General features: G+C 51.4%; 1 protein-coding gene across 12 annotated transcripts in view; it reads right to left on the reverse strand.

Moving 5' to 3' along the window:
* Positions 1-27,596, reverse strand: part of RIMBP2 (RIMS binding protein 2) — a 322,878-nt gene that overhangs the window by 28,098 nt on the left and 267,184 nt on the right. For 8 of the 12 annotated variants that reach the window (XM_030821685.1, XM_030821683.1, XM_030821682.1 and 5 more), the window contains 6 exons: positions 24,934-25,743; positions 21,615-21,766; positions 20,112-20,561; positions 18,014-18,160; positions 11,526-11,684; positions 5,812-5,920 (listed from right to left, as the gene is read on the reverse strand). In XM_030821685.1, the coding sequence (XP_030677545.1) occupies positions 5,812-5,920; positions 11,526-11,684; positions 18,014-18,160; positions 20,112-20,561; positions 21,615-21,766; positions 24,934-25,743 (1,827 nt within the window). Of the gene's footprint in view, positions 1-5,811; positions 5,921-7,508; positions 8,226-11,525; positions 11,685-18,013; positions 18,161-20,111; positions 20,562-21,614; positions 21,767-24,933; positions 25,744-27,596 lie in introns of all 12 variants that reach the window. The other 4 variants (XM_030821681.1, XM_030821679.1, XM_030821680.1 and 1 more) reach the window with 2 other exon arrangements.

Raw genomic sequence — 27,596 nt, forward strand, 5'->3', positions numbered from 1 at the left:
TAACATGCATGACCTAATTAAAGAACTTCTGCACAGCAAAAGAAACTATCGACAGAGTAAACAACACCCTACAGAATGGGAGAAAATATTTGCAAATTGTGCATCTGACAAAGGTCTAGTGTCCGGAATCTGCAAGGAACTTAAATCAACAAGCAAAAAATGACTCCATTAAAAAGAGCAAAGGACATGAATAGACTTCTCAAAAGATAACATACAACCAGATAATAAAATATAAAATATATTTTTAAAAATGTATAAAAATAAATAAACATGCTCCACATCACTAATCATCAGAGAAATCCAAAACAAAATCACGATGAGATACCATCTCACACCAGTCAGAATGACAATTAAAAAGTCAAAAAATAGACGTCGGGGTGGCTGCAAAGAAAAGAAACACTTAAAAATGTATATACCATTGGAGGGAATGGAAATTAGTTCAGCCACTGTGGAAAGCAGTTTGGAGATTTCTTGGAGAACTTAGAACTACCATTTGACACAGCAGTGCCATTACTGTGTATATACCCAGAGGAAAAGAAGTAGTTTCACCAGAAAGACACAGGCACTCAATATGGTGATCGCAGCACTGTTCACAATAGCAGGGACATGGAATCAACCTAGATGCTCATCAACAGTGGATTGAATAAAGATGTGGTGCGTATACCACATGGAATACTACGCAGCCAGAGAAATGAACAAAATCATGTCCTTTGCAGCCACTGGAGGCCATCATCCTAAAATTAACACAAGAACAGAGCACCAAATACCCCATGTTCTCACTTATAAGTGAGAGCTAAACATTGGGTCCACATAGACATGAAGATAGGAACAACACAAACTGGGGACCACTAGACGGTGGAAGAGGGAGGGGGCAAGGGCCAAGAAACTCCTGACAGGGCGCTATGCTCACTACCTGGATGATGGCATCATTTGTACCCCACACCTCAGCATTCTGCACTATACCCATGTAACAGACCTGCACATGTACCCCAGTGAATCCAAAAGAAAAGTTGAAAGTTGATTTTAAAAAATCAAAACATTTTGGAAATCCTAATACATATGCATATATATGCATATGTATCACTAAACATCATTAGATATATGTGTGCATATGTATATATGTATGGAGAGAGAATGGGGGGAGAGGGAACTGACAGGGAATATTGGTCTGATCATGGAGGTGGTCTCACAACACCATCAGGGAAGCAAGTGAGAAACACGCCAGCTGGCAGCAGAGAGCGCAGGATTGGGAGAAGCAGCCCAGTGTGAGCTTCTGTCCCAGCACGAGGAACACAGGTAGTGGGACGAGACGACACAGGTATGCAGAAGAGACAGGACAGGTGGTGGAGAAAGAACCAAACGGTTTGGCCTCTTTCACCAGAAAAAAATAAAACACGTAGTCTAAAAATAAAAAGCACTTCGGCTGCAGGAAAGGTTGAATTTTAAAATGCAGAGAATTGTTTACATTATTGAGATTCAGTCTTTTTTGAATGCCTAATCTGAAATGTCAGTAATTTCTGCCAGGGAACAAATCTTTTCCACAGCAGCCTTCATTAATTTCTCTAGGCTGCTTTGATTTTGTTGATAATCAGTGAAAAAACCTGATGACTTTTTTCTAGTTTCAAGTGGTATCTGAGTTCAACAGAATGTGAAGCACTCCATGGCCTCTACAGCAGGCACAGCTGTGCAGCCCCTTCTCACACCCAGGGATGATGCTGGAGAACAGCTGTGGCTGTGTGAGAAGGACGCCTGCTTTCCATTCTGCTGGAGATCTGCTGGAGGAACTTAATGACCATGTCAGTGTGATCTATGAATGCAGTTCCAGGTACGGAAAAATGCCGGTGCAGGAGAACCTCTGGCTACAGCATTTTCCAAGCAAGTTCTCAGCGCTTTCCAGCTGAGTTTATGTGGCAAGTTTGTGGCATCAAAACGTGCAGAGGGGTCGGGGCTAAGGTCAGATCCTAGAGAGAGTTGGGGGTGGTCAACATCCCCCTTGAAAATCTTTCAAGTCCCTCCTATGGCCCACGTAGGAGTGCATCTTCTCAGTAGGTGGCTTATGCTCAAGGACCATGGTCTGCGAAAACACATCTTTGTGTCTTCAAGTCCGCACTCACATGGACCATGCAACTGGCCACACCACGGGAGGCATTTAGGCAGACACCCCAACACAGAGCTGCCTGAGGCCAGTCCCCCAACGAAGGCTCCTTCCAGAGAACTGCCCACAAGGTCACCTTGTTTTGGGGGGAAGACAGGTATGGGGTAGAGGTGGGTGGAGCACTTGGAGTTGAACGTATGTGAATAAAATCATGCGTATGCGGTGACTCCACCGTACATTCTTCCAGAGAGGATGCACTGGATGCGTTAAGAGCACCAAACCTCGACAGGGGGAGAGCAGCAGCCTCCCTGGAATGTGTCCATGGAAACTTGGCTTCACTGCAGACTGGACTGGGCAGTTGGGGGTCCCTTGTCCTTGGTGGTGGCAGGTGAGACTGAAAGAAGCACTTACCTACAGCTGTCTGTCTGACCCTGGGGGAAGTGGGCACTGCCTCCCGTCCTGCTGAGGAAGTGTGCTGGCCCAAGGGGTCTTTGTTAGGAGGAAGGGTGTGTATATCGTGTGGGAGATCAGGGCTCATGCCTGGCCGCCTGGGTGGGCTCCTAAATCCACCGGTGCCGTGAGAATAAGCACCGTCTTCTACAGGAGAGAGGTTTCCCTCACTACCTGGCCCGGACTGACTGCCCTCACTGCTACTGTCTGTTGTAATTTCTATGGAGATAAAGGGAATCATCTATTAAACAGAGTTGACAGCTTTTGATTTTTGTTGTTGCAGGGAAACCTGAAGAAAAGAGCTCTCCTTTTTAAGGGGCAAAGCTTTGTCAATAGAGTTATTAATGTTTTCATTTTTCCTCCCTGGACACAAAGAAAACATGCTGGACTGTCCTCACTTTGTAGGCTCAGTAGCCAAAATAACAAAAAATGGGAGAATACAGAGGAGATACTCAGAGTTGATTCCTAAGAACAGAATTCTCTTGAACGTGGTGCCTCGGTTTTAGAAGAGTGAAGCTACAGGCCTTCTGACAGGTCAACAACTAGATAAATGCAAAGACTAAAAGTTATAAAGGATAAAAACCAAACCTAAGTAAGTATACATTTGAAGACATCTATCAACGTTGAGGCCTCTTTACACTAATTATATGGTTTAGAATTTATCAGATATGAAGCTACATAATTTTGTTTTTTAATCATGAACGACTTTTTTTAAATTTTGGAAATCCAGAGAATATTAAAAGTTATATTATTTTTCATTGTAGGTCCACTGCGTATTAAAAATAGGAAGTATATGGTTTACAGACTTCCTCTGAAAAAGAAAAGCAATGCTTTTGAAATACAGATTTCTAAAATATTGTTTTCTAATATTTCCACAAGAAAAATAGAAGTAAATGAGAACTAGAGGAACATCCTGTCTGTTCAGCTGTCACTGATGTTCATTTCCCAAAGCTCTTTGCCGAGTCCTTCTCCTCAGGTGGGTGATAAGCACCCTCCGCCTCTGTTTCCTTTTGAAACCATGATAGGTGCTGAGATGTGTATTTGTGTATACAGTGCCTGGTTAGAGTTATTTTTACGTGGTTTCCCGGCTTGCTACATGATAAGAAGTCAGCACAATTAAAGCAAACCTATCATAGGTTTGTCAGTTAACTCTTTTCTGAGTTATGTTCACAGGCTTTTTCCTTGTTAAGGTGTTGACATAGATTTGCTCTTTCACCCAATTTAACAAGTGTCCTACTGAAATTAAGACACATATGCAGTCTTTGGAATTCTACAGCTTCAGAAAAATCCAACCAAATTAATCAAAAGTAGTTTCATTTGGGAAGAGTTTTTATGATACTAATAAAACTTTAAAGCTTCTCACTGCTGATGAATGTAGTTTTAAAAAAAAGTCTCAACAATATATAGCCAGTTGAAAAGCAATACTGATCTAGGAAAATAGCAAACCAAAGTGGAGACAAAAAATAATTATCTAAGCCAATATTGAGTCTAAGTCCAAGCAACAAGACAACCCAGGACAGTAGATTTAAACCAGACTCTGACAGCGAGGGTCACCCTGGCAAGACTGCAGGCCCAGGATTGGTTTTCTTTGATTTCCTGGCTCAAGTGCTGATTTGTCATAGCACAATTTTCAGTTCTCAGTCCTAGGAGATTGGGATAGAAGACCCACCATGCCTCTTCCAAAGGACGTCCTTTCTGAGTGCCCATAGCATTAACTTTTCAGCAGCTACACCATCACCAGGTCATTTCCTGAGCAATGCTTGCAGTCTTCACTCATTAAAGTTACAATCAAATGAAAACTCGAAAACTCACCCTAACCACAGAGAGAGAATGAGAGCCTTGAACAGGGGGATTGGCCTTTTCCCCACCTCGTTTCTCAAGACAGGACATCTTGGACAGGTCATTTAACATGAAAGCCAGGAGAACCGATTTATTAAGCTCCGTAGTTCCTCCAGAGGGAATTACACACAAATTGAATGAAGATTTGAGAGACACACGCTAGGTTTAGAATACCCGAAAGGAATCTGGGCTCCACCTAACCCTGCTAGTTGATCTGTAATAAGTGCCATCAATGTTCTCTGAGCCCGACTGCATCTTATATTATTCAGTTAACTGAAAATACTGTTTCCTAAGGATCTTTAACATTGCATGAAATTTTTACTGGTTAAAGATAAAAACAATCTAAAAACTGTAAAGATGGAAAAGGAAATTTTTTTTCTTATTGTTTGAATTGTGCAAGGAAGAAAAAGTCTGGCAGGACACAATTTTAAAGAATCTATTTTGCTTTATGAAGCCTTTCTTCATTTTGAGTTGATGGAAAAGAAGACCAATGGCCTTTTAAACTTCAGCTATTTCAGTGAGATTCCAGGTGGCTTTTCAGGGGCCTAGACTATCCAGAAGTTATCCTCCTTGAGCCCTGTCATGCCAAACCAAGACAGTTTCTCCTCATCTATTTCTGTTGTATCAAGAGTTCTCCCTGCATTTATGTGTGTGTGTGTGTGTGTGTGTGTGTGTGTGTGTGTGTGTGTGTGCGCGTTTTCATAGAAGCCTGGTTCCTCTGTGCTGATGACCAGCTTCCATTATCTTGTGCATAATACTTTTTGGAATTCTCCTTGCCATGGCTGATCCCAATAATAGAAGTATCCCTCTCCACAGATTGATTAGGATGACTAAAACGACAGCTTTCAGTGTGGCTGGCTGAATTCCAAAAAGTCAGGAAGAGAATGGAAACGGAATGCCAGATGATGACTCATGAACAGGGGAGGTGCCCAGATGGATGTGAGGAGCAGACATTTCAGGGGCACACTCAGCTGCACGGTGTCCCCCAGGACTTAGCTCTGCTGCCAGTGTGTCTTCTGCAGACAGACAGCATCCCCTTGGGTGGGGCTCACAGACCCGAGGCACGCTAACATCCAGCTTCTGCACCTGCCATGGACTCTGACCCTGAGTGTCACAGGGAGCCCACGCCAGGGTGAGGGAGGCGACACAAAGTGGTCCCCCCTTCAGTGCTTACCCTGTGAAGCTCTCCAGGAAAAAATCAGTGGGGAGAACACGGACGTAGAAGGCCAATTTGATATTTCAAGAATACTTACAAATAGCTTTCATTTGTCTTGTTGTGCTGTTCCTGCCTTCTTTTTGCCACGAATAACAGAGTGTTCTTTGCTTAGCTGAAAATGCTACTCCTAAAATTTTGTTCATGCTTAGATGGAGAAGCAGCCACATGCTCTGCGGCTGAAAGACACAACAGCAATGATGGAGCCACTAACCGATGGATGGGACTGTCACGGGCCGGGACCTCTGAGGACCAGCGCTGCCACGGGGAAACCTCCGGCCCATGTGATCCACCCGTCCTGCAGAGGCTGGGTTCCCTAAAATCTAAAGACAAAACAACAGCAAAGTCGTAAGTCTCACCAGCGTTGGGAACTGAAGAATTCAGTTAGCCAAATCAAGTGGGTTCAGAAGCAGAATCTCTAAAGGCAACTAAACTTAGCTTTTAACTGAAAGGTTAGCTGAATGGCCTGGGAGAGAACAAAGCCGTGCACCAGCACCCCACTGCCTACTCAGAGCCGCTGCTGGGCGCATGGTGGGGTGAGGGCAAAAATAATTCCTTGTGGGGGGTCTCTTTTGGTTGCTGCTGCTGGTGCTGAAGACAAATGTTTTGGGACCAAAGAGACAATGGCTTGAACACATCCCGCCCCAGCTTGGCTCCTCGGAGCACTTGAGTCCCTCCTAGTCTCCACATGCCCCCCTCCCAGCTGTCACAAAAGTGGGGAGGACGTTGCAGTTCCTCCTGTCCTGCTTGGATAAAAGTTGTGTGTGAGGTTTCAAAAAACTCAAAGACGGAAGTTTCTACATTTTATCAGCTTCAAGACTCAACATTCTACTCCTAATCTGAAGATAGTGGTAACATTCTAGGACTCTGACGGGTCTCCTTTCTGGCTAAGTTCCCCCTTAAATTCACCTTTAGATCAGGGTTAGGATTCACTAAAGACAATCACAGCAAAACCTTCTTCTTGCTAGTAAGTAAATGGAGTGAGGAAGTTCTCAGAACACAGGCATGAACGGTGGGAAGGGAGTCCGGGGATGAGGCGTGCCTGCTGCAGAGCCTGCGGCGGGGCAGGGGAGGCTGCAGGCCACCATGGGCGGCTGAGTCACCAAGGCATGGATCTCGCACCTCTCCTGGGTGGGCCCATCGCAAGCACACGGCCTCAGACCCAAGGCCTGGCGCCATGTGGATGGCTCACCTGTGTTTTCAATGAAAAGGTCAGCATGACAGGAGCAAATGTTCTGAAAAGAGGACACAATATAGAGATGAATGAAGCCTTCGATGAATCCCTAAGCTCAAAACCAACAGCAAGCCCAGACGGCAGGGCCAGCGGGGAGAAGGCTGATCATGGAAAATTTGTTCTGGAAACTGTGGGCACAGAAAAGAAATGGGAAAAAAACAAGAACTTTGGAAACAATATGCAAAAAAAAAAAAAAAATAGATTTCTTCAACCATTGTTCTTTTTTTTTTTTTTTTTTTTTTTTTGGTTATAAACGTCAAAAAGCAATGAAAAAAACTCCAAAATAACAAGGAAAAAAAACCCTCGACAATACTAGTAGTCATAAATAAATCCCTAAGGGTCCCTGTGAACACAAACATGTTGCCAAACTTTCAGATAATCACACTTCAGCTAACCCTTAATTAAAATTTAGATTCAGTTGTCCTTTAATTCAAGCAGCCATACTCATTACTGATTCTAGGGGGTGGAAATCATTACTCTGAGCAAAGTAAAGAAATCTTCAGCATGGTCAAAAGGTTGGGAAGAAATGGGACTTGAGAAATCAAAAATGCGGGGAAAACGAAAGACAGCCAGCAAGAGTCCCCAGGGATGGACACCAGAACAAACAGAAAACCAGTGAAAGGATGAAACAGATTGGTTTGGCAAGTGGCTGTGAAAAGGAAGTTTAGGTCACACACCAGGGGGCCTTGTGAGACTCTGGGAGGTGGCTTTGCGTGGGGGGCAGCTGCCCTACTGTCGGGCATGGTTATGCTTTTCTTCCAGACACCCCGAAAATCTCGGTGCTCGGTGGGCTCGCCCCAGCCGTGCTTCCTGGGGGGCGGCCTCTCTGGGCTGGGCTGGGGGTCGTCGTTCCTGAGGAGGCCACCAGGGCCCACCTGCTCCCCAAAGTCCTCCTCGACGCTGCTCTGCCGGGTCAGCGTCCGCCGCCGGGCCAGTAGCGGCCTCAGGCCCCTCCTGCAGGGACAGTGGCCAGGGCCTGGGCGGCACGTGGCCACGGTGTTTCCGAAGCCAAACCGCGACTCCTCCTCTTCACTCCCACAGTCCAGGCCGCTGTCCGGGCTCCGGGTGGCCGAGCGGCTGAACCGACAGCCCCTGTCTTCCAGAAGGAAGTCCTCTGCGTGGGGGACGGCCCCCGAGCCCCTGTGCTTCACCAGGAACCAGGAGCCCCGAGGAGCCTCGTCGCCCCTGTAGGGCCTGCCGGGCCTGGGCTCCCTGGCCAGCCCCGTCCTGGCCCTGGGGGACGGCCCTGCACCCTGCTTGTGCAGCAGCCCACAGCACTCTCCATCCTCTTCCGCTACTTCAGGGATACTGAAAAGTCTCTTCCTGTGGGGCTGGTGGGGAAACTCGGGCTGCTCCCAGAAAGTGCCTTCAGAGGTCCTATGCTCAGTGCAGTCCTTACGGGGTGGTGTGTCAAGAACAGGCGCGGGAAAGAGTGTGTGGTCAGCATGAAGTGGGGGCCAGGGGAGGAAAGAAAATACAGACAGAATTAGTCCTGGAGGCAGCGAGGGGCGGGAAGCATGCGTCTACTCAGGCCGGGGGCATGCCGTGGAGGGCTCTGGAATGAAAACAGAATGGGTTACGGGGCTGGTGCGGGGTGGAGGCTGAGGCAGAGCACACGCAGAGCCAGCGGGCCGGGCAGGAGCCAGCGCCATGCATCCAGCCAAGGAGAGGGCAGGTCAGATCCTGGCAGCACATCAGGCCCCACGGTGCCCGCGGTACCACTGCTGTGGAGGGGGGGTGTGGCCACGGTGCCAGGGGAGACTGCCCCGGGGGCCACATCCTCAGAAACCCTGAGGGCAGCTGCCACTGCAGGCTGAGCGTGGCTGGAGACAGTTCACCAGACAGGAAGCCTGACCCGTCCCTGTCCATCCACTGGGCCCGCTTCCCTTCCAGTGCTCGGCGCCCTCTGCAGGACTTTCTAGTTAGGCCGACGTGTCACCCTTCTCCCTGCTAAGATACAAGCTGCGTGAAACCACGCCATCCCCCGCCCTACCAACAGCGCCCGCACACCATCCTGTGGAGTCTGTGTCAGCAAAGGACTGGGGTCCGCCTGTCTCCTCTGCATCCTGCACCCTGGAGTCCCTGAAAGCCACACTTGAGCCATCGTGATCTCGAGTGGATGGCATGGAGCTGGCCTCACCGAGAGCTGCTTAACCAGTGTCCATGGCTCTTACACTGCCCGTCTGCACGTCATCACTATCTGCCGGGAACAGCCCTCAACTCACCCTCTACCCGAAGAGCATGAAGGACTACTGACTGGTCTCTCCTTTGAGGGGGCTTGGCTGACCGCCCAGGCAAAGCATGCCCCTGGGTCCTGGCCATCGGTCCTGGGGATGCTCAGTAGAGATGAGCCACATGGGCACGGAACAGGGCCACTTGTCTGTCCCCCCTCTGGCTGTGGGCCCCTTGATCTTGGGGACCATGTGGGATTTGCCTAACACAGGGTCTGCCATGGGCCTGGGACTTGCCACAAGCCAGGTGAGGAGGCATCGGGGCACACACTGTGTAGCTGACAGCTCTCTCCCTTCACTTTCTGCAGATTTGGGAGCACATCAGCTAATATTGGAGCAAATAAGGACATCGAAAACAAGCCATCCTTAGAGTACAGGGATGGCAACCCCAGGCACTTTCGGAGGCAGGTAGGATGAGTGAACCAGGCCAGCAGGGGCCGAACACCTGCCATGCCCATCAGGGACCCGGCTCCACTACAGCTCCTCACTGCCATGTGGGAACGTGCGCGCTGAGTGGCCAGATCTCTGTACCACGTCTTGTAATTTCTAAAGAGAATCCAGAAATCCAGACCTGCCTACATGATTTTTTTTTTTTTTTTTTTTTGAGACAGAGTCTCACTCTATTGCCCAGGCTGGAGTGCAGTGGAGCAATCTCGGCTCACTGCAACCTCTGTCTCCTGGGTTCAAGTGATTCTCCTGCCTCAGCCTCCCGAGTAGCTGAGATTACAGGCACGCACCAGCACGCCCAGCTAATTTTTGTATTTTTAGTAAAGACGGGGTTTCACCATGTTGGCAAGGATGTTCTTGATCTCTTGACCTCATGATCTGCCCGCCTCGGCCTTCCAAAGTGCTGAGATTACAGGCATGAGCCACCGCGCCCCGCCTCCTACATGATTTCTAAAACCTGACAACACCTTGTGGATGGGAGAGGGAGGCTGCTGCCATCCTGGCCGAGCCCCAGCCCCGGCGATCCCCCTGTTGCTAAGAGGTGGAGGGGGTGGGGCTCAGCCCAGGAACTTTATGATGAACTTGCTTGACCCCGGGCCACCTTCTGAGGACAGAAGGTGACATTATTTCTCTACTAAGCAATTTCCGAGCTCTTCCTCCATCAAAAGGAGAGGCATCAGGGGTGTGGGAAGACCAGCTGCCCGACTCACCGGGCCTGACCCATGGGCACTTTTTCGGAGCTCCTGGCTCTGGGGCACACAGAAGGGTCATGGGGTCAGACTGGACCACTCCGCAAAGGCCAGTGTGAACCTGCTCCGTGGCATCACCTGGGAGTGGGGACGGAGGAGCCGCCGGGGATAGCACGTGCTGCACCATGCAGGGTTTGCATAGGGATCTGGCATGTTCTTTGGTGATAGGACATCCCCAAGGCCCTGCCAGGGGCCTTTGCCAGGAGAACATAAGTCAGTCTTGTCTATGCAAGTAGTCACCGAGTCGGCAGGCCAGATTTGGATGAGCCTTCTGTCCACCATTCAAAATGCACGCCCTGTGTTCCTGGAGAAAGCAGTGCTGGGAAGCTTCTTCCCGCGGGATTTTCCTCTCCAAGGCCTTTTTCATTTGGAAAACCCACAAAGCTCCTACCAATGGCTTGCCTTTGTCTGTCTCCCCATTAGGTTGGGACCTGCAGAGGGCACCCCTCGGCCTAGCACAGGGCCTGGTGCATAGAGCTGGTCATCCCGCACTGCCCTGCAGAGCACATGAACGCGGGAGTCGGACACACTGGCCAGCGACCGCAGCAGCAGTGACAAACATCTCCCCAAGGCCAGGACCGAGGGGAAGCCACGTGGATGGGAAACCCACCCTCCTTGGCTCTAGGCTGTCTCGAGCTCAATATTCCTGCAGGTAACCTCCCGTCGACCCCTTGCTGATGGCCTCTGCCAGAGCAGAAGGGAGAGGGTCTAGCGGGAGGTGGTCTGAACAGGTGCATGGAGCCTCCAGCCTGTCTGTGAGGCTGGTGTGATCAGATGTGGGACACCCATCTCCTCCGACCTCACTGTGCTTGACCCCTGCCCACCGCCAGGCAGGGCCACCATAGTGCCCTCCTTTAAGGAGCTCCCTGCTGACCACACCGTCCTGGCCTCCGCTTTAGATTTAGAGGCTGATGCACGCTCTCTTGGCTGCCAATTCTCTTGAGATGAGACTTAAGGCTGCGGAGGGGGGTCTTCTTTGTTCTATTCCCCCCACTTCAGTTCCTGGCACAGAGCTGGGTGCCCCTGGAGGGTTCCAAATGGATTCCTCTAAACTCCTTTACCCAGACCTTTTGGCCAAGAACAAGACAGGAGTGTAGGTAATTCCCGAATGCAGATTCAATAGTGAGAAAGAAGCGAATCCAAATCCGAGGGCTACTGGTTGTAGGGCAAGGCCCCTCTGGAGCCTGCCTCACCAGCCCCAGCAAAGGGACGTGGATGGAGCTACTCTGGGGACAGAGTGCAGGGTCCCCCTTCCCCAGCCACTCACCTTGAGGGCATTGTGGGATGTGCCGCTGGGCCGCCTCCTTCCCCCGTCTTCCAGCTGCATTTCAGAATACAGCTCCTCCTCGTCCTCCTCCATGATGTCTGAGAGGTCAGACCCCCGGCTGCTCTCCGTGTGGTACTCGTCTCCATGGCAGCAGTGTGGCTGGGGGCCAAGACAAAAGGGCTACTGAGCAGTGGCTCCTCCCGCATCCTACAAGAGGCCAGATTGAGCTTGCCAACCCTTTCCCTGCCTTGCCGACTCGCGGGGCTCACAGGCCTAGAGACAGGCACAGGGTATGTGTTACTCGTTCTGGAAAGTGAGGCTGGAGAGAGGACACACCCACTCTGTCTGTTGAAGTGGCACAGACGGGATCAGCGCAGGTCTCTCAGCTCCAATGGGTACAGAAACACCTGAGCTCTGGACAAGACAGAAAACCCACTGGGGCTTACAAGACACACAGGCAGAATGTCCATTTCTGGGCATCCTCAGCTTCTCCAACTTATTGGCTGGACAAAGGCTCCAAACTCTGGTGACAGTGGGGATCAGTGCACACCAGGTGTATACCGGATCCAGCATTGTGTCAGAGGAGCAGGGGGATAGTGGTAAGGTGAGGTGTATATGTACCATAAAAAGACACTTAGGCCAGGCGCAGTGGCTCACGCCTGTAATCCCAGCACTTGGGGAGGCCGAGGTGGGTGGATCATGAGGTCGGGAGATCGAGACCATCCTGGCTAACACGGTGAAACCCCGTCTCTACTAAAAATACAAAAAATTAGCCGGGCGTGGTGGCGGGCGCCTGTAGTCCCAGCTACTCGGGAGGCTGAGGCAGGAGAATGGCGTGAACCCAGGAGGCGGAGCTTGCAGTGAGCCGAGATTGTGCCACTGCACTCCAGCCTGGGGGACAGAGCGAGACTCCGTCTCACAAAAAAAATAAATAAATAAATAAAAAGAAAAGACGCTTAGGTTTTTAAAACATGCCACGTTGTCTAACACACACGTGCAGTCATTGGCAGACAGCCTGGCCTGGCAGGAGATGGAGCCGCCGCACAAACTGTGCTTAATCCAGGCCCAGCTCAGCCTCAGCATGAGATGAAGACTGTGCAGATAGCAGGGGCGCTGGGCAGAGGCTGCCGACAGCATAAAGACTTTAACAAAAAAGTGTGTTTAAATGAAGAGGCTACCTGGTAACATGCCAGCTTGGAGACGGCGACAGCCCTGGTGGTCTCTCCCAGTGATGGTGCCAGCAGCAGCTGCTGGGTTTCCACTCACAGAGAAAGCACTGGTCACGTGGTAACGGTATTCCAAGCAAAGTAAACCTTCGACAACTCAAACTACACGTTCTGATGCACTCAGATTGATGAATGCAATACATCCATAAAGATATTCTGTCTTTGCTACATGGTATCAATTAAGAACAGTTTATTTTGCGGGGGTGTGGCAAGACAAAGGTATTCAATAGCATTCTGTGACGTAGTTATCTAAAAAAAAAAAAAATCTGGTTTCAATTACTAACCTAAATGAAGATGTGTATACATTGGCGTCACGGTCAGTTCCTGGCCTGCTGAGGGAGGCTGCGTGGCGCTGCGGGTGGAAGGTTCCCTGCCCCAAGCCCGTGAGAGGGAGGATGTGAAGGGCCTCAGCCGGGCAGTCTGCAACACCAGCCTCTCAGCTGCGCCAGCCCTAATGCTTCCAACCAGGCTCCAAGCGGAAGGCATGAAAGCGAACTGGGTTTAAATGGATTAAAAAGGTGAGTCTGGGTCTAACGAGGCCCTCCCAAGGCCCCCGGGGAGGGACTTCCTGCACCACCGCACAGTCTCACTTTATTCAACTGCAGCAGCGAGCTAGGGGTCAACTCCTGGGATGGAAGGAGGTGTCTGGCATTCGCCAGATGCTTGAGGTCAGCCCTCTCTCCATTCTTGGAATAGTGTTCTAAGCAAAGTCACCAGCATTTCAGTGAGATGTCTAGTGACTGGCCAAAGGCGCTCAGCAAGTAAACGACAGGGCTGGGACCAGGGTCCAGGTCTGCCCTTGCCTCTGCTGACAGAGAACATGACCTTAGACACTCTACTTGGCAGGTGCCTTCTCCTAGGGGGACACGCAGCTTTACCCTCCAGTCCTCAGTGGAGAATGCCAGCAGGCAGATGGCCCTCCCTGGGGATAGGGGAGATGCTGAGCCCCACATCCAGCAGGCCTGTGGCTATAAATTTCACTTATAAAGAGGCTGAGGTAAAGCCTCCACGAGACAGGATTTGGATCATCACTATAGCAAACGTCAGTCTTATCATTCGGCAAACCACCTTTCCTCTCGCCAAACTAAAACTTGCAAATTCCTCTTACAAGCCTCTTTCTTTAGATTTAATAAGGGTACAGACTTTGGTTACATGCGGAGCACGTTCCGGGGGCCTGGTGTTCAGCATGAGCGATGACGGATGTACTAATTAACTTGACTGGGACGGTCTTATTATTTTTTTTTTTTTGAAATGGAGTCTCACCCTGTTGCCCAGACTGGAGTGCGGTATCACCATCTCGGTTCACTGCAACCTCCACCTCCCAGGTTCAAGCAATTCTCGTGCCTCAGCCTCCTGAGTAGCTGGGATTACAGGCACCTGCCACCACACCCAGCTAATTTTTATATTTTTAGTGGAGACGGGGTTTCACCATGTTGGCCAGGCTGGTCTCAAACTCCTGACCTCAAGTGATCCACCTGCCTTGGCCTCCCAAAGTGCTGGGAACACAGGCTTGAGCCACCATGCTCAGCCATGCGTGACAGTCTTTACACAATGTGTACCCACATCCAGTCATCAAGATGTACACCTGGAACATAGACAATCTTTGTCAATGAAATACTTCTAAAAATAGATAACTAAAGATATTATTTATTGGTATAGTGAGCATTTCTCATTGTGGACTTAATGAAAATGCATTTGTAATATTGGGAGAATGGAGGTGATTTTTTCAGAGCAAATGTCCCAGCTACTCTCAGCCTCCCTTCTTTCATTCATCCATTCGACAAACGTTCACTGAGCACCTACTATGTGTGAAATGCTAGAGATACCGTAGTCAACTAAAAGTGGAGGCTTCCGCTCGCTAAAACGTCAGTGTCTTGGAGCAGATGGGATAGCACCAAGGGGTAAGGGCTCATGTGACGGGGCAGGCAGCGTGGGAAGTGGTCAGGGAATGCTTCCCGGATTGTAAAGCTGGCAGTCTGTGCACCAGCTCAACTTCAGTCACTCCCTACCACTGTCATGATGCATCACCTAGCCAGACGCCATCTGTATGATTAATGAATGTATTCTTTGACTTGAATCAATATTTAATGTTACTTTTAAAAAAAATATCTCAACTGTAAATGGAAAATAAGTATCACTTGTCATCTAAATGAATACAACATAAAACAATGCTGCTAAATATTAATGCTTTTTAAATTTTAATAGAAACAGACCTGTTTGCTCTGTTAAAAAAAGAAAACAAGCGGGAAAACATGTGAATAGCATGCTTGGCCACACAGACTTCCTCGGCAGTCTCATCAGAAGGAGGGGAGGCCCTCGGAAGTGCAGAGCTGTGTTTCTGCCGCTGTTTCTACTCTTCTCTAGAAAAGTCATCTCTTGTAGCAGGTGTGGTCATCCAGAGCTGGGCGTCAGCACTGGTGGCCATCAGCCACTTGTGGCTGTTTACATGTAAACTAATTAGAATATAAACTAATCTGGAACTAACTTTATAGAAGTAAAAACTCAGGGCCTCAGTCACACTGAGCCCCAGGTGGCCACATGTCAAGGGCTCTGTGGCCACCTGGGGCTGTGGCTGCCATAAGACAGCACTGAATGCCGATCTCAAAAACCAGTGGGGGTGTGGGTCCTACACCCACAGAACAAGTGCTCCAGCCTTTCTTCTGGGTTTATAACCTGAGCAGATTGCAGAGAAGGTAATGATTCACTCCTGGATAGGTGGGGAAAACATGGCACATTGGGAAAGGCATGGAAACATGTCGTCTGCTGACCTCAGTGCAATCTAATTCCAGCTCTGTTAGAAGACCATCTGCATAATCATGAACAAAAATTCTCAATTTTGTGGGCCGCAGTTTCCCTGTATATATAAAATAAGAGCTCACATTTACTGAGCACTTACTACGTGCCAGTTGCGTTTTGCGTGTCATGTAATACACAGAAAGCCTCATAAAACCTGTGCTATCGTGGCAGGTGTTGCTGGCTCGACATTTGCTACGGACTAAGTTGTATTTCCCCACCCCGCCCTATTCAGAAACCTTAACCACCAAGGTGGCTTTATTTGGAGACAGGCTATTTAAAGAGGTGATTAAGATTAAATGACATCATGATGGCAGGGCCCTAATCCAATAGGACTGTTTTCCTTATAAAAAGAGGACAAGATACCAGGGATGTACAGACAAAAGGCCACGTGAGGACTCAGGGAGAAGGCACCATCTGCAGGCCTCGGGGAGGCCTCAGGGGAAACCAGCCCTGCTGATGCCTCAGCCCTGGACTTCCAGCCCCCAGCACTGTGAGAAACAGACTTCTGTTGTTTGAGCCACCTGATCTATGGTATTCTGTGATGGCAGCCCCAGCAGACCAGTACAACAGTCAACAGAAATCCTATATCCAGAACTCACCCAGGCCCAGCACCAAGAGAATGAATCATCTGTGACCCAAGAGACCAAAACAGATACCTCTTTCTCAACTGAGATGGCCCCTAAGGTTAGGGAAATCAAAGGTACCTGGGGCTGAGGGGTCAAGGCCTGGCTGGCATGGCTGCTCTTTAAATTCCTACGCTGCAAGAAAACCCACACTCTTACTAAACTCCAGAACAACAGGCGCTATGGGACTCCTCCTAACTCTCATTTACAACCCAGAACACGCAACTCCAACTGGGCAGAGGGCCGGCCTCACACACACTCTTTTCTGATAAGCGACTGTAGACATTAAGCCAGTTTCAGCTTAAAGAGGCCTAAGCCCATTTTAGCTTAGGCTTTGAGCCTGGGGTTTACCTTTTGATGCAAAGAGCCAATTCCACCTCATTCTAACACTAAAACCCCTCCCCATGTGTGGTGCAGAAGGAGGATGCTACAGATATGTCTACTCACTGCATGTGCGTGTGACTCCTCTCGGATGGATGGACAGCTTTTCCCCAACCTGAATGCACATGGTTCTGTGTAATGTGGACCCTGTGAGGCACAAAAACCACCCTGCCCTTCCCTCTTCAGAGGGAGCACCCTCAGCACACGCCAGAGCCTCTCTCTTCCTGGTCTGCAAACTGATGTCACCAATAAGGCTCTCCTTTCTACCACTGAGCCTTCCTGGTGGGTTTTTGGATGACACATCACTGATAAGCCATTCATTGGAATCCAGTTCCTGCCTGTGTAGTGGCCATGTGACCTCAGTCTGCTCAGCGAGATGTCATGGAAAGTCTGACTGGAAGGAAGTCTGGCCTCCATCCATCCCTTTTTTCCTTCTTGGGGTGCTCTCACAGGAGGGTGTGATTATTGGAGCTATGACAGCCACTTTGTGACCACGAGAGAAAGGCCAAGAGAATGGAAGAGATGGAACCCAGACCCCTGACACACTGAGAGCCAAAAATCCACCTCGCAGCCTCTACTGCAGACTCCCTGTGATGTGGGGTAATTAAACATCTTTGTCGTCTTGGCTGTGATTAGTTGGACATTCCGTTTCTGAATGATTTGGATCCTCCAGATGAAGACCATGACATCATGGCTGGAGGAATCGGGGGGCTTGCCCACTTGTGGTCTGTAACCAGCTCGGATGTAAACCCAGGCCTGAGAGATGCCAGTCCCCCTCTCCGGGTATGGGCTGTTTTGCTGTGGGAGTGGGTTCAGAGGATACTGTGTGATCTGATATCTGCAGTGTCTTTGAACTCCCACGATTTAGCATTCCCCAGGCCCTCGGTTATTTCCAGTCCCTCCTGTTGTCCAAGTTTTGTTCTTTACAGCATCCGAGGGCACTTCCATTAGAAAATGCGTGATCGGAAATTAGACAGAAACCCCAAACTGGCCGAATGTCTTCCTCGTGAGCCCGGCTCTGCTGTTTTGCTGTTCTGAAGGACGAACACTGACTGTGTGATTTTTGTCTCCCATGATGCCTCCCTAGCCCACAGATGGCCAACAGACATCTGCCCAGTTAACGGAGGTGAATGAGCGAACGGCGGGTCCTGCCCGAACTGAGCCTAACCCTACCCGGACCCGCAAAACCACCCCCCTGACAGCATACCGAGATGGTGCAGTGGGGGAGGGTGGAAGCCCTGCACTTCGACCGTTTCAATTATCCCCAATGAGGGCATGTGACGGGCATCACGAAACCTAAACTTTGGAAATCTAGCATGACTTGGGACCCCGGCTGGGCGTCTCTATCTCTCTCAGGGACCCAAGGGTAGCGGGGAAATTGCCCGTGTCTCTTGATCTCCACGGGGCCTGCTCCGAGCCTGTGCCTACCAGGAGGATGGCGTGGGGCCTGGCCTGCACTCACCTGCTTGCCGAATTCAGAGCCTTTCAGGAAGTCGTCCACCGAGGTGCCCCTCCTCTTGAAGTCTGGAGAGTCGTAAGCGTCCTCCTCGTCCGAGGCTGCGTACTGCCCCGCGCTGCTTCTCTCTAGGAAGACGCTCCTTTTCTCTAACTTGGAAAGAGAAAGGAGGCACAGGGGTGAGGCAGGGCCACCTTCAGCCACACTTAGCCCCACCTGCACTCGCCAAACCTTCAGCCCCTCAGAGCCTGGCCAGGCACCCCCCCCACTGCTCTGGGCCTCGCTCTGCCGCCCTCTCGCTGCCCCAGACCCACCAGAATCTTTTTTTTTTTTTTTTTTTTTTTTGAGACAGTCTCACTCTGCCGCCCAGGCTGGAGTGCAGTGGCGTGATCATAGCTCACTGAAACCTCTGTCTCCCAGGGTCAAGCTATTCTCCTGCCTCAGCCTCCCGAGTAGCTGGGACTACAGGCGCACACCACCATGCCTGGCTAATTTTTGTATTCTTAGTAGAGACGGGGTTTCACTGTGTTGGCCAGGCTGGTCTCAAACTCCTGAGCTCAGGTGATCTGCCTGCTTCGGCCTCCCAAACTACTGGGATTACAGGCAGGAGCCACCGTGTCCGGCCTCTTTTTAACCTTTGAGGTAACATTTGGATACACAGATGACCCCTCATTCCCTCCATTGGTCCCCTCTGCCCAGCTTTTATTAATACTTTGATCAATTCACATTTGTCTGAAACATAGGACTTGGAAGTATTTGCTTTCTCTCCTGCCCCAGGCTTCCCTGCCCTCACAGCCTTCTTGGAGCAAGAGTGGAGCCGCATCCCACAGGGCAGCTGCCACCCTCTCCTGCCCACGGCCTCACCAGAAGCACCACCTCCCAAGCTCGGGGCCTGGGCTCCTGCCTGTGAGCCCATCAGAGCCATGGTGAATTCACATATTCTGAAGGGTTTCCTTTACAGAAAGGCCACACATGCATGTTTAGTATTTTTTATTAGTGGCCAATGTTGAATGGATTAGGAAGTTTCACAGAAGATTTCCAGTTTTTCAAGAGGTGCTGAGGCTCTGCCAGGGAAGGTCCACTCAGGAGGACGCGGTGTGGGCAGAAGGTGGCTCCCTGCCCCGTGTCACCATCATCCTTTCTGTCCTCCTAGACAGTGCTCAGCACCAACCTCTCAGGGTGCGTGCCCCGCCTCAGTTTCCCTGGCCTGGCCCCCAGCCCAGAGGAATGCTCACAGGAGGACAGTGTAGGGTCCCGGTGAGACCCCACAGGCTGACCCAGCAGGGCCGAGGGCCCTGACCAGGGCTGTGCTGCCGCCTCAGGTGGAAACGGGCTCAACACAACGGGAGAAAAAGAGAGCGGGTTCTGGGTAGGGGTGCGGGCACACTGTCTGGCTCCCAGCCCCACATCTCCTCCCCCAACCCTGCACGGGAGGCATTATTCTGCAGGCGATTTCTCAAAAATGCACGTCCCGTTGCATGTATCCTCCGGAACGTGCCCTACCACGATCCAAATGCTCTCTCCTGGACCCGGGAAAGTTCAGTTAGCAGGCATGCAAATATGCACGCAGGGACCTATATGCCCACATGCGTTTCTACACATAGGTATAGATGTGTATACGTGAGGATGCATACAGATATGTGTATCTTATGGGTGCATGTCCATATATGTATAGACACGTGTCCGTGTGTGTGTATATATTTACATGCACACACACACAGAACCTAGGACTCTGCAGCCAGCCAAACCAGGAAGAGGCTGGTTCAGGAAAGTGGGTCCTGGCCAACTTCCACCGGACAACTCTCAGACCCCCTGTCACACACCAAGGCCCTGTCTGGATTTGTCTGAGCCTGCCTTCTACGCCAGGCAAGTGCCTGCCATTTCCTTAGTTATGTGGCTACATATTAGTAAATAAAAAAAACCATTTAACTCAATCAGGATCAGGCACATGACAGAGTCCACCAGCAAAGCTGTGGGCTGAGCATGGCCCCCCTCCCTGCAAGCTGGGATGCGGGTCCCCCTCCACGGGCTGGGGAGATTACGGGGCCCCGTCCCGTAGGGCTCAGGGACTGAGGAGCCACCGAGGCGGGTGCCCCAGCCTTACCCTGCTGCTCTCGGCCACCCTCTGCGCGGCCTCCCGGGCCATGGCCTTGGCGACGGTGGTGGACACTGGGGTGCCCTGTGGCTGCGGCAGGATGCGGCTGGGTGAGGGCGACCGCCTTCCGGGGCCCGCGGGCGGCTCCAGCGTGTGCCCATGCACAGGGCCAGGTGCACGGCTGTGCTCCCAGGCCTCGTCCATCCTGGCGTGGGGCCCCAGGTGCTCGTCTTTGGTTTCGGGGACTCCAGAACTTGCTAATGGCTTTGATTGGGGTGCAGGTCTCGGGTGGGGGGTAGGAGGCACCAGGAGCTCGAGGGGAACGGCAGCAACTGCAGAGTCCACGGACTCGCCCTGGGCGGAGAGGGTCCGCACGGTCACGCCCTTGGCCTCCAGGCTCCGCAGCCGCACGAGCTCCACGGCCGTGCTATCTGCCGTGGGGAAGATGACTTCAGCCACCTGTGGACAAGCAGAGCTGGCTTGCGGGTTGCCCGAGATGAGCCCCGCGGTCCTGCACGGGGAGCCGGCCAGTCCTCTGCCCAGATGCCCGGTGCAAAGGACCACGCCCAGCGACCTCCGACGCCAACCACCCGCCAGGTATGGAAGCTCCAGGAAGTCTTGCGGGGAGGGGGCGGGGCAGGTTCACAGACCTCAGGCCCCAGGACCCAATCAGTGGTAGGGGGTTCCGTCAGGCCAGTGACGTCAACCGTTTATCTCCCACCCTCTGGAGCCATTCTGAGTAGATGCAGGGGCCAGAGAGGGGAGTGAGTGTCAGGTTTATTACTGCCACAGCTGGAGAGAAGAGAGGGACTCAGGCAGAGGCCAATGTGGGCTTCTGACTACTGGGAGAGAGGCCAGGGCCCATGCCGGGGGCTTCCAGCCTCAGAGCACAGGAGTCTGCAGGAAGCAGTTCAGGCAGACGCACTGCCTCTGTTTCCAAGTCGCCCCTGCTCCTGCAGGGTGGAGCTGGGGACGGTGAGTAGCAGCTGCTTTCCCAAGCCCTCCCTGAGGGCAGACGCTTCTACTTCACCCCAGGCAGGGATAGGGGGCTGGTGTCCTTGGTTCCCTACACCAGGCACCAGGGATATACCCATTTCTTGGAGTCAAGGCCTGGTCACCTGTTAATGTGAAGACCCAGCAGTATTTTAAGGCGGGACGTGCCTTCAGCCATGGGTATCATCTTGCTAAGACTCAGTTTGTTGAAATTAATAAGGCAGTCATCAATCAAGAATGTTCTGATACCCTTTCTGGCCCTTGCATTTTTAATGCGGGGCAGAGCAGGGCAGGCAATGAGTGAGGGGAGGGGGGTGGGGGGAGTGCTGGAAATGAGGAAGGGGCCCTGGGGTGGGGTGGGTGGTGCTTAGTGCACGCTGATGGAGTCTTCGTGGTTGAGGGTGCCTCCAGTGATCAGGGCTGGAAGGGTAGACCCTGCCTCCTCCACTGAGCAAATACCGGGCCAGTCCCTGCTGCGTTAGAGCCTAACAAAGGCCCCCCCACCCAACGAAAACTCACCCTCTGCCCTTTGGCATACACGCCATAGCCGGTGACGTTTGCGCCGTTGGACAGCCCGGTGGGCGTCAGCACAGGTGGTCTCCAGGAGACCCGGATGGTGGCGGGGGTCACCCCAGCCTGGACGGTGACATCTTGTGGGGGTGCTGGGGGTCCTGGGAGGGGACAGAAGGGAACGGAGGCGTTCAGGGCCCGGCCCTGGCAGGTGAGCCGTGACTGGACCCTGCCCACCTCACCTGGAAACGAGATCATTTGGTAAAGTCGCCAGGGAAAAAGAGAAGACAGTGTTGAAAGCACATCAGAAACTGTGGTGAGGTGGGAGAGTGGGGCCGGGGTATAGTCAGGTACCAGGATGCACAGCTGCCCTTTTCCTTTAAATTCGGCATTTAGTCCCCATCTTCTGGGAAATGCAAACCTAAACTGTCTGTGGAACCATCTCCTTACCTGTCCTCAGTCTCTGTGACCCGGCAGAGCTACCTCTGTCCAGGGGTCTCAGGCCTGGCCAGGCAGCCACACGATTAGCTCAGAGAGGGGCCAACGAGATGCCGGCGTTTGGCAGATCAAATGGAAGAGAGATCTCGGCAGAAGGCAATCCCCCCATTCCCCTGCCCACCCCTTGTCCTCTCACCTTTTCTTCTCTCTTTTCTCTCCCTCTACCCTCTGGCTGGACCTCATATTCCCCATCTTACCACCCCACGAAATTGAGCAAAACTGAAAGATGAAGAGAGCAGGTCTGATGACATCGTCGAACCTGAGAATCCATTTCTGCGTGTGTACATGTGTGTATGTGTGTGTAAATGTGTATGTATGGGTGTATGTGTGTAATGTGTGCATATATGTGTATATGTGGGTGTGTATGTAGATGTATATGTACATGTGTATGTGTGTGTGTATGTACGTGTGTGCATGTGTGTATGTATGTATATGTGGGTGTGTGTGTGGGTGTGTATAGATGTGTGTATGTATGTGTGTAGATGTGTGGGCATGTGTATGTGTGTGGGTGTGTGTATGTGGACACATGTGTATGTATATATGTGTATACGGGTATATGTGTATGTGGGTGTGTATGTGTGGGTGTGTGTGTATGTATAAGTGTGTATGTATTTGTGTGTGTGTGTATATATGTGTGCGTGTCTGTGGGTGGGTGTGTGTGGGTGTATGTGGGTCTGTAGGGGTGTCAGTGGGGGTGTCCATGGGTGTGTGTATATGTATTTGTGTATGTGAGTCTGTGGGGGTATGTGTGTGGGGGTGTGTTTTTGTGTATGTGGGTCTGTGGGGGTATGTGTGTGGGGGTGTGTTTTTGTGTATGTGGGTCTGTGGGGGTGTCTGTGGGTGTGTGTGTGGGGGGCGTATGTGTTTGTGTGTGTGGGGTGTATGTGTTTTTGTGTATGTGGGTCTGTAGGGGTGTTGGGGGTGTCTGTGGGTGTGTGTATGTGTATTTGTGTATGTGGGTCTGTGGGGGTGTCTGTGTGTGTGTATATGGGTATGTGTATGTATATCTGTCTATGTGAGTCTATGGGGGTGTCTGTGGGTGTGTGTATATGTATTCGTGTATGTGGGTCTATGGGGATGTGTGTGTATGTGGGGTGTGTGTGAGTATAAGCACATCCGTATCTCCCACCAGCTGTGTTACTCTGAAGAACACCAACCTTGCACCACCATCCCCGGGCATGGCCAACCCTGGCCATACCTGCACCACCATCCCCGGGCATGGCTAACCCTGGCCATACCTGCACCACCATCCCCGGGCATGGCCAACCCTGGCCATACCTGCACCACCATCCCCGGGCATGGCTAACCCTGGCCATACCCAAGACCATCGGGGGATGATACATGGGGTGTGGTTGGAGCATGAATTCTGAGAAATGCCGACCTACATGTGATTGTCCCAACTACACCCTCTTCCTCCAACACAGACATGTCCCTCCGGTTTACTTCCCACTCTGAGACCTCATTCCCAGTCACTGGGGTGAGCCTGGGGCCCCTCCTCTACCTGACTCTCTCCATCTCAAAGTTAGCGTCCAGGGGAGCCTTTCCTGAAGGCCCAGAGAGATGTGCCCTTCACCTCCTAACTCCCCACGGAGTGTCCGTGTCTGGTGTTTCTCTTTCTTCACCCCCAGCACTCATCGGAAGGCATCGCGGGAGGCGTCAGTGAAAAGCGGGTGGCCTCATTATCCCAGCATTCTTGATCAATGCCGGGCAGTTGGGGAGGAAATAAAATGTCGTCGTGTAACACAGATGAACTGACCCTGCCTACGCTAGCTGCTACCTGGACGTGCTGTCCCCCCTCAGGCAGCATCTGTCCCACCTACTCCTGACACTACTGCTGGGTCAGGCTCTAGCTGACCAAAGGTTTCATGAATACCAGAGTGGGCAGTGGAGGCCTCTGGAGGTTGGGGTGCTGGCTGCCCAGTAACTCAGCAGCACTGGGACCCTGGCGAGTTAGAGAGCGAGAAGATGAAGGAGGTGTCCACACTCACCCCACCTCCCTACCATCTCCCCAGGAAAGGAAGGGGGCACATCACACTCCCCGTTTGAGCGGAGAGAGCAGAAAAGAACACTGGAGTTTACATCGCAGTGGAAATAGCTTCTGTGATGAAACCACATCTTTTATACAAGCCACGTATGTGTGCTTAGTGGCTCGCGCCTGTAATCCCAACACTTTGAGAGGCTGAGGCAGGCAGATCACGAGGTCAGGAGTTTGAGACGAGCCTGACCAACATGGTGAAACACTGTCTCTACTAAAAATATAAAAATTAGCTGAGCGTGGTAGCGGGTGCCTATAATCCCAGCTACTCAGGAGGCTGAGGCAGGAGAATCGCTTGAAATCGGGAGGCAGAGGTTGCAGTGAGCTGAGATTGCACCACTGCACTCCAACCTGGGTGACATAGCGAGACTCCATCTCAAATAATAATAATAATAATTTCCAAGGACGAGAAAGAAGGAATGATTCAGAGAGGCGTGTAAGCACTTCCAGGCACTATCCAACTCAATGAGTATGTGTCCAGAGGTGCATGTGACACGGAAGACATAACCACGTCCCCTGGGGGGACTCACTTCCCTCCTGTCTTTTGTAGGATGAGCCTCTTGCTGATGCAAGTGTTCAAAGAAAAACTGCCAACATGGTCCCTGACATGGTCCAAGGACTCTTGCGCACACGCACACACGTTCTGTGCTTCTCGGGTGACCTAAGGGATTTTCCAGGGTCATGCTGTCAGGATGGGGATTCCTGCTTCTGCCTGCCCCACTTTCCCTCCCCATGAGCAGGGTGACATCCTGGCGTTCTTGCCCTGGGGGACCCGTGGAAGGACACAGGGCTCACCTGCAGGCAACGTGGAGAACTCCACAAAGGCCTCCTTCTTCTCCCTTTGCTCCAGCGGGAGCTGCCACGGCATCTGGTGGGGTTTGGCCAGAACCTTCACCTTATAGGCCATGTTGGGCCTGAGATTGAAGAACTGGTACTTGTACCTGGCGGCCTTGACGATGTCAAACTCCTCCTCGTTGAGGAAGATGACATGGCTGTAGTTGCTGTTGGTGGGCAGCCAGGAGAGCTGGGCGGAGATCTGTGTGATGTTGTCCACCCGCAGGTGGGAGGGGGCCACCACCACGTCCTTGCCCACCAGCAGCGTGCACTGCAGCTCATCCGAGCTGCCCCTGCTGGTGACACACTGCACGGAGATGCGGTAGGTGCAGGCAGCCATGTTGAGCTTCTCGATGAGGGCTTTAGTTCTGCTCCCCAGAGTGAGGTTCATGCGCGTCTCCTTGTCCACCAGGACGTTGTAGCTGCTCACCGTTCCCCATCCTGGTGGCACCGCTGGGGGCTCCCAGCCCACAATAACACTTTTGGCGAGTTGTTTGATGAGGGTGATTTTTCTAGGGTAAGGCACGATGTCTTCTCCGATGTCGTCGATGTTCACATCCAGGGTCCCAGCACTGTTGTCCGTGATGCCCGCATCTACGTGGGTCGGGGAGTGGAGGTCCAGGATGTGCTCTCCCTCCAGGCCAATGCCGGAATGGTTGATGAAGTTCTGATCCCGCTCGTTCCCCAGCGTGCTCGCCAACCGCGACTCGTCCTGCACAAAGTCCACGAAGTTGGAGGGCACCAGACCCCTCTGGCCATCGAGGAGCTCTCCTGTTGGGTACAAGGACAGAGTTATCACCCAGCCAACACAGCAGGGGCCCCGAGGCCCCCAGCGGACTCCCACCTCCCCCATCAGGACCGTAAGGCAGAGCAACAGGGTTGCCCTGGGGCTCCCCCACTGTTCCCAGGAGTCCATGCTGGGGCCAGCTCCACACCCAACATCTAAAGAGCCAGCTCCTCCGTCCCCATGGCCCAGTCTTCTTTTCTCCATGATACTTATCGCAACCTGAAACCGTTATGTTTGTGTATCCATGTACATACACTGACTACCCCCTCCCAACATGAACACTCGGGGACTGCAGGGACCTCACGACTATTGAATGCCCAGCCCTAGTGACAGCTGGCCCACAACAGTGCACAGGAGAGATTTGTTAGAAGGACAAGTCAGTCAAATCAGTGCCTTTGAAGATTAAGAAAATAAACATCTTGCTATGATTTTTGATTGAGTGTAAGAATTAAAAGGTGATTTCCTGTCCCCCTTGAAAAGCACTGGGCACATCTTAATGAATCCACAATGTGTCCAATTTGATGTGAAACAGAACTATCAATTTGGTGTCAGAACCACAAGTTGAGTGGCAAAAAAAAAAAAAAAAAAAAAAAAGTCAAAGTAGCTCTTGTGGCTAAGAGTGGATGTAGTGGGGACCACCGTATTTTGTGAAAGTCTAACTTCTATGTGCTTTCTTCATTAGTAGGGCTCACGAGGCTGCTAACAGCAGATGGCCAGAAAATGGAGAAGCATTCAGAGCTTCAAAGATGAGGCAGTTTGGGTAATCTTCCAGCACAGACCCAGAATGGACCGTTTCCACCAATTAATCACAAGGTACCCACAGACCCACAGAGAGGGGCTGGGAAATGCTGAGCACTGGATTCTGTGCCCAAAAGACCCCCTGCCTCAGGGGAGCACGTGATGTGTTGTGGCCCAGGTGAAGACATGTCAACCATTAAATTAGTCCTGGATGCTAATAAAATAAATAAGAAGGACTTGGATTCTGTTCCAAACCTCCACCTAGGGTGCAGGTCTGCAGGAGCCAATCCTTTGCACTGAGGATACACTATTTAAAAATCCTTAGTTTGGCACAGGAGGAGATGGTGGTGATGACGATGATGGTGGTGGTGATGGTGGTGGTGATGGTTATGAAGATGATTATAATGGTGGTGGTGATGGTGATAGCTACTATTTATTGAACAATTACTATGTGCTAAGCTCTATCCTAAGACCTTCATATCTATTACCTCATTTATCCTCACAGACCCTCTATGAGGTGAGTACTATTACTGTCTCCATTCCATAGCAGAGAAAGCTGAGGCACAGCGAGGTGAAGGAAGTTTCCTGCTGTCACACAGACAATGGAGCCCTGAGTTTTGATCCCTGCCTGCAAAGAGGCTCCTGGAACGCTTCTGTGGGCTCCATGTGTGGTGAGAAAGTTCCAGAGATTTCCACACAGGTTTTCTGGCAGCTGCCTTGGGCACATATTTCTGTGCTTATGTGAAAATCAACGATGATAATGTGGACTTATGGGAAGAATTCAAACTGCTTTGCTACCAACTATGGTGAGAGTTCTTGGCTGGACCATCCAGAGCCAAGAAGAGCTGGTGAGTGAGTGGTGAGCGAGGCAGCTCACTTGTTGGGCTCCTGCACGTGGGCACCTCTAGAGGTGACCCGACCTCACCCCAAGTAAACACCCAGGAAAAGCAGCCGGGGCTTCCATCAGCTCCGAGAAAACAGCATGAGGTCACGAAAGAGAAACCTGCTAGCTTAGCAAGCAAGATCCCTTCTGCTCAGGGGGAAGAGGAGGAAACCAAGGCCACGCTATTAGTCCAGGGCAGTTGAAACATGGAGGGAA

The sequence above is a fragment of the Nomascus leucogenys genome, chromosome 10, assembly GCF_006542625.1.
Source record: "Nomascus leucogenys isolate Asia chromosome 10, Asia_NLE_v1, whole genome shotgun sequence".
NCBI classification, from domain to species: domain Eukaryota; kingdom Metazoa; phylum Chordata; class Mammalia; order Primates; family Hylobatidae; genus Nomascus; species Nomascus leucogenys.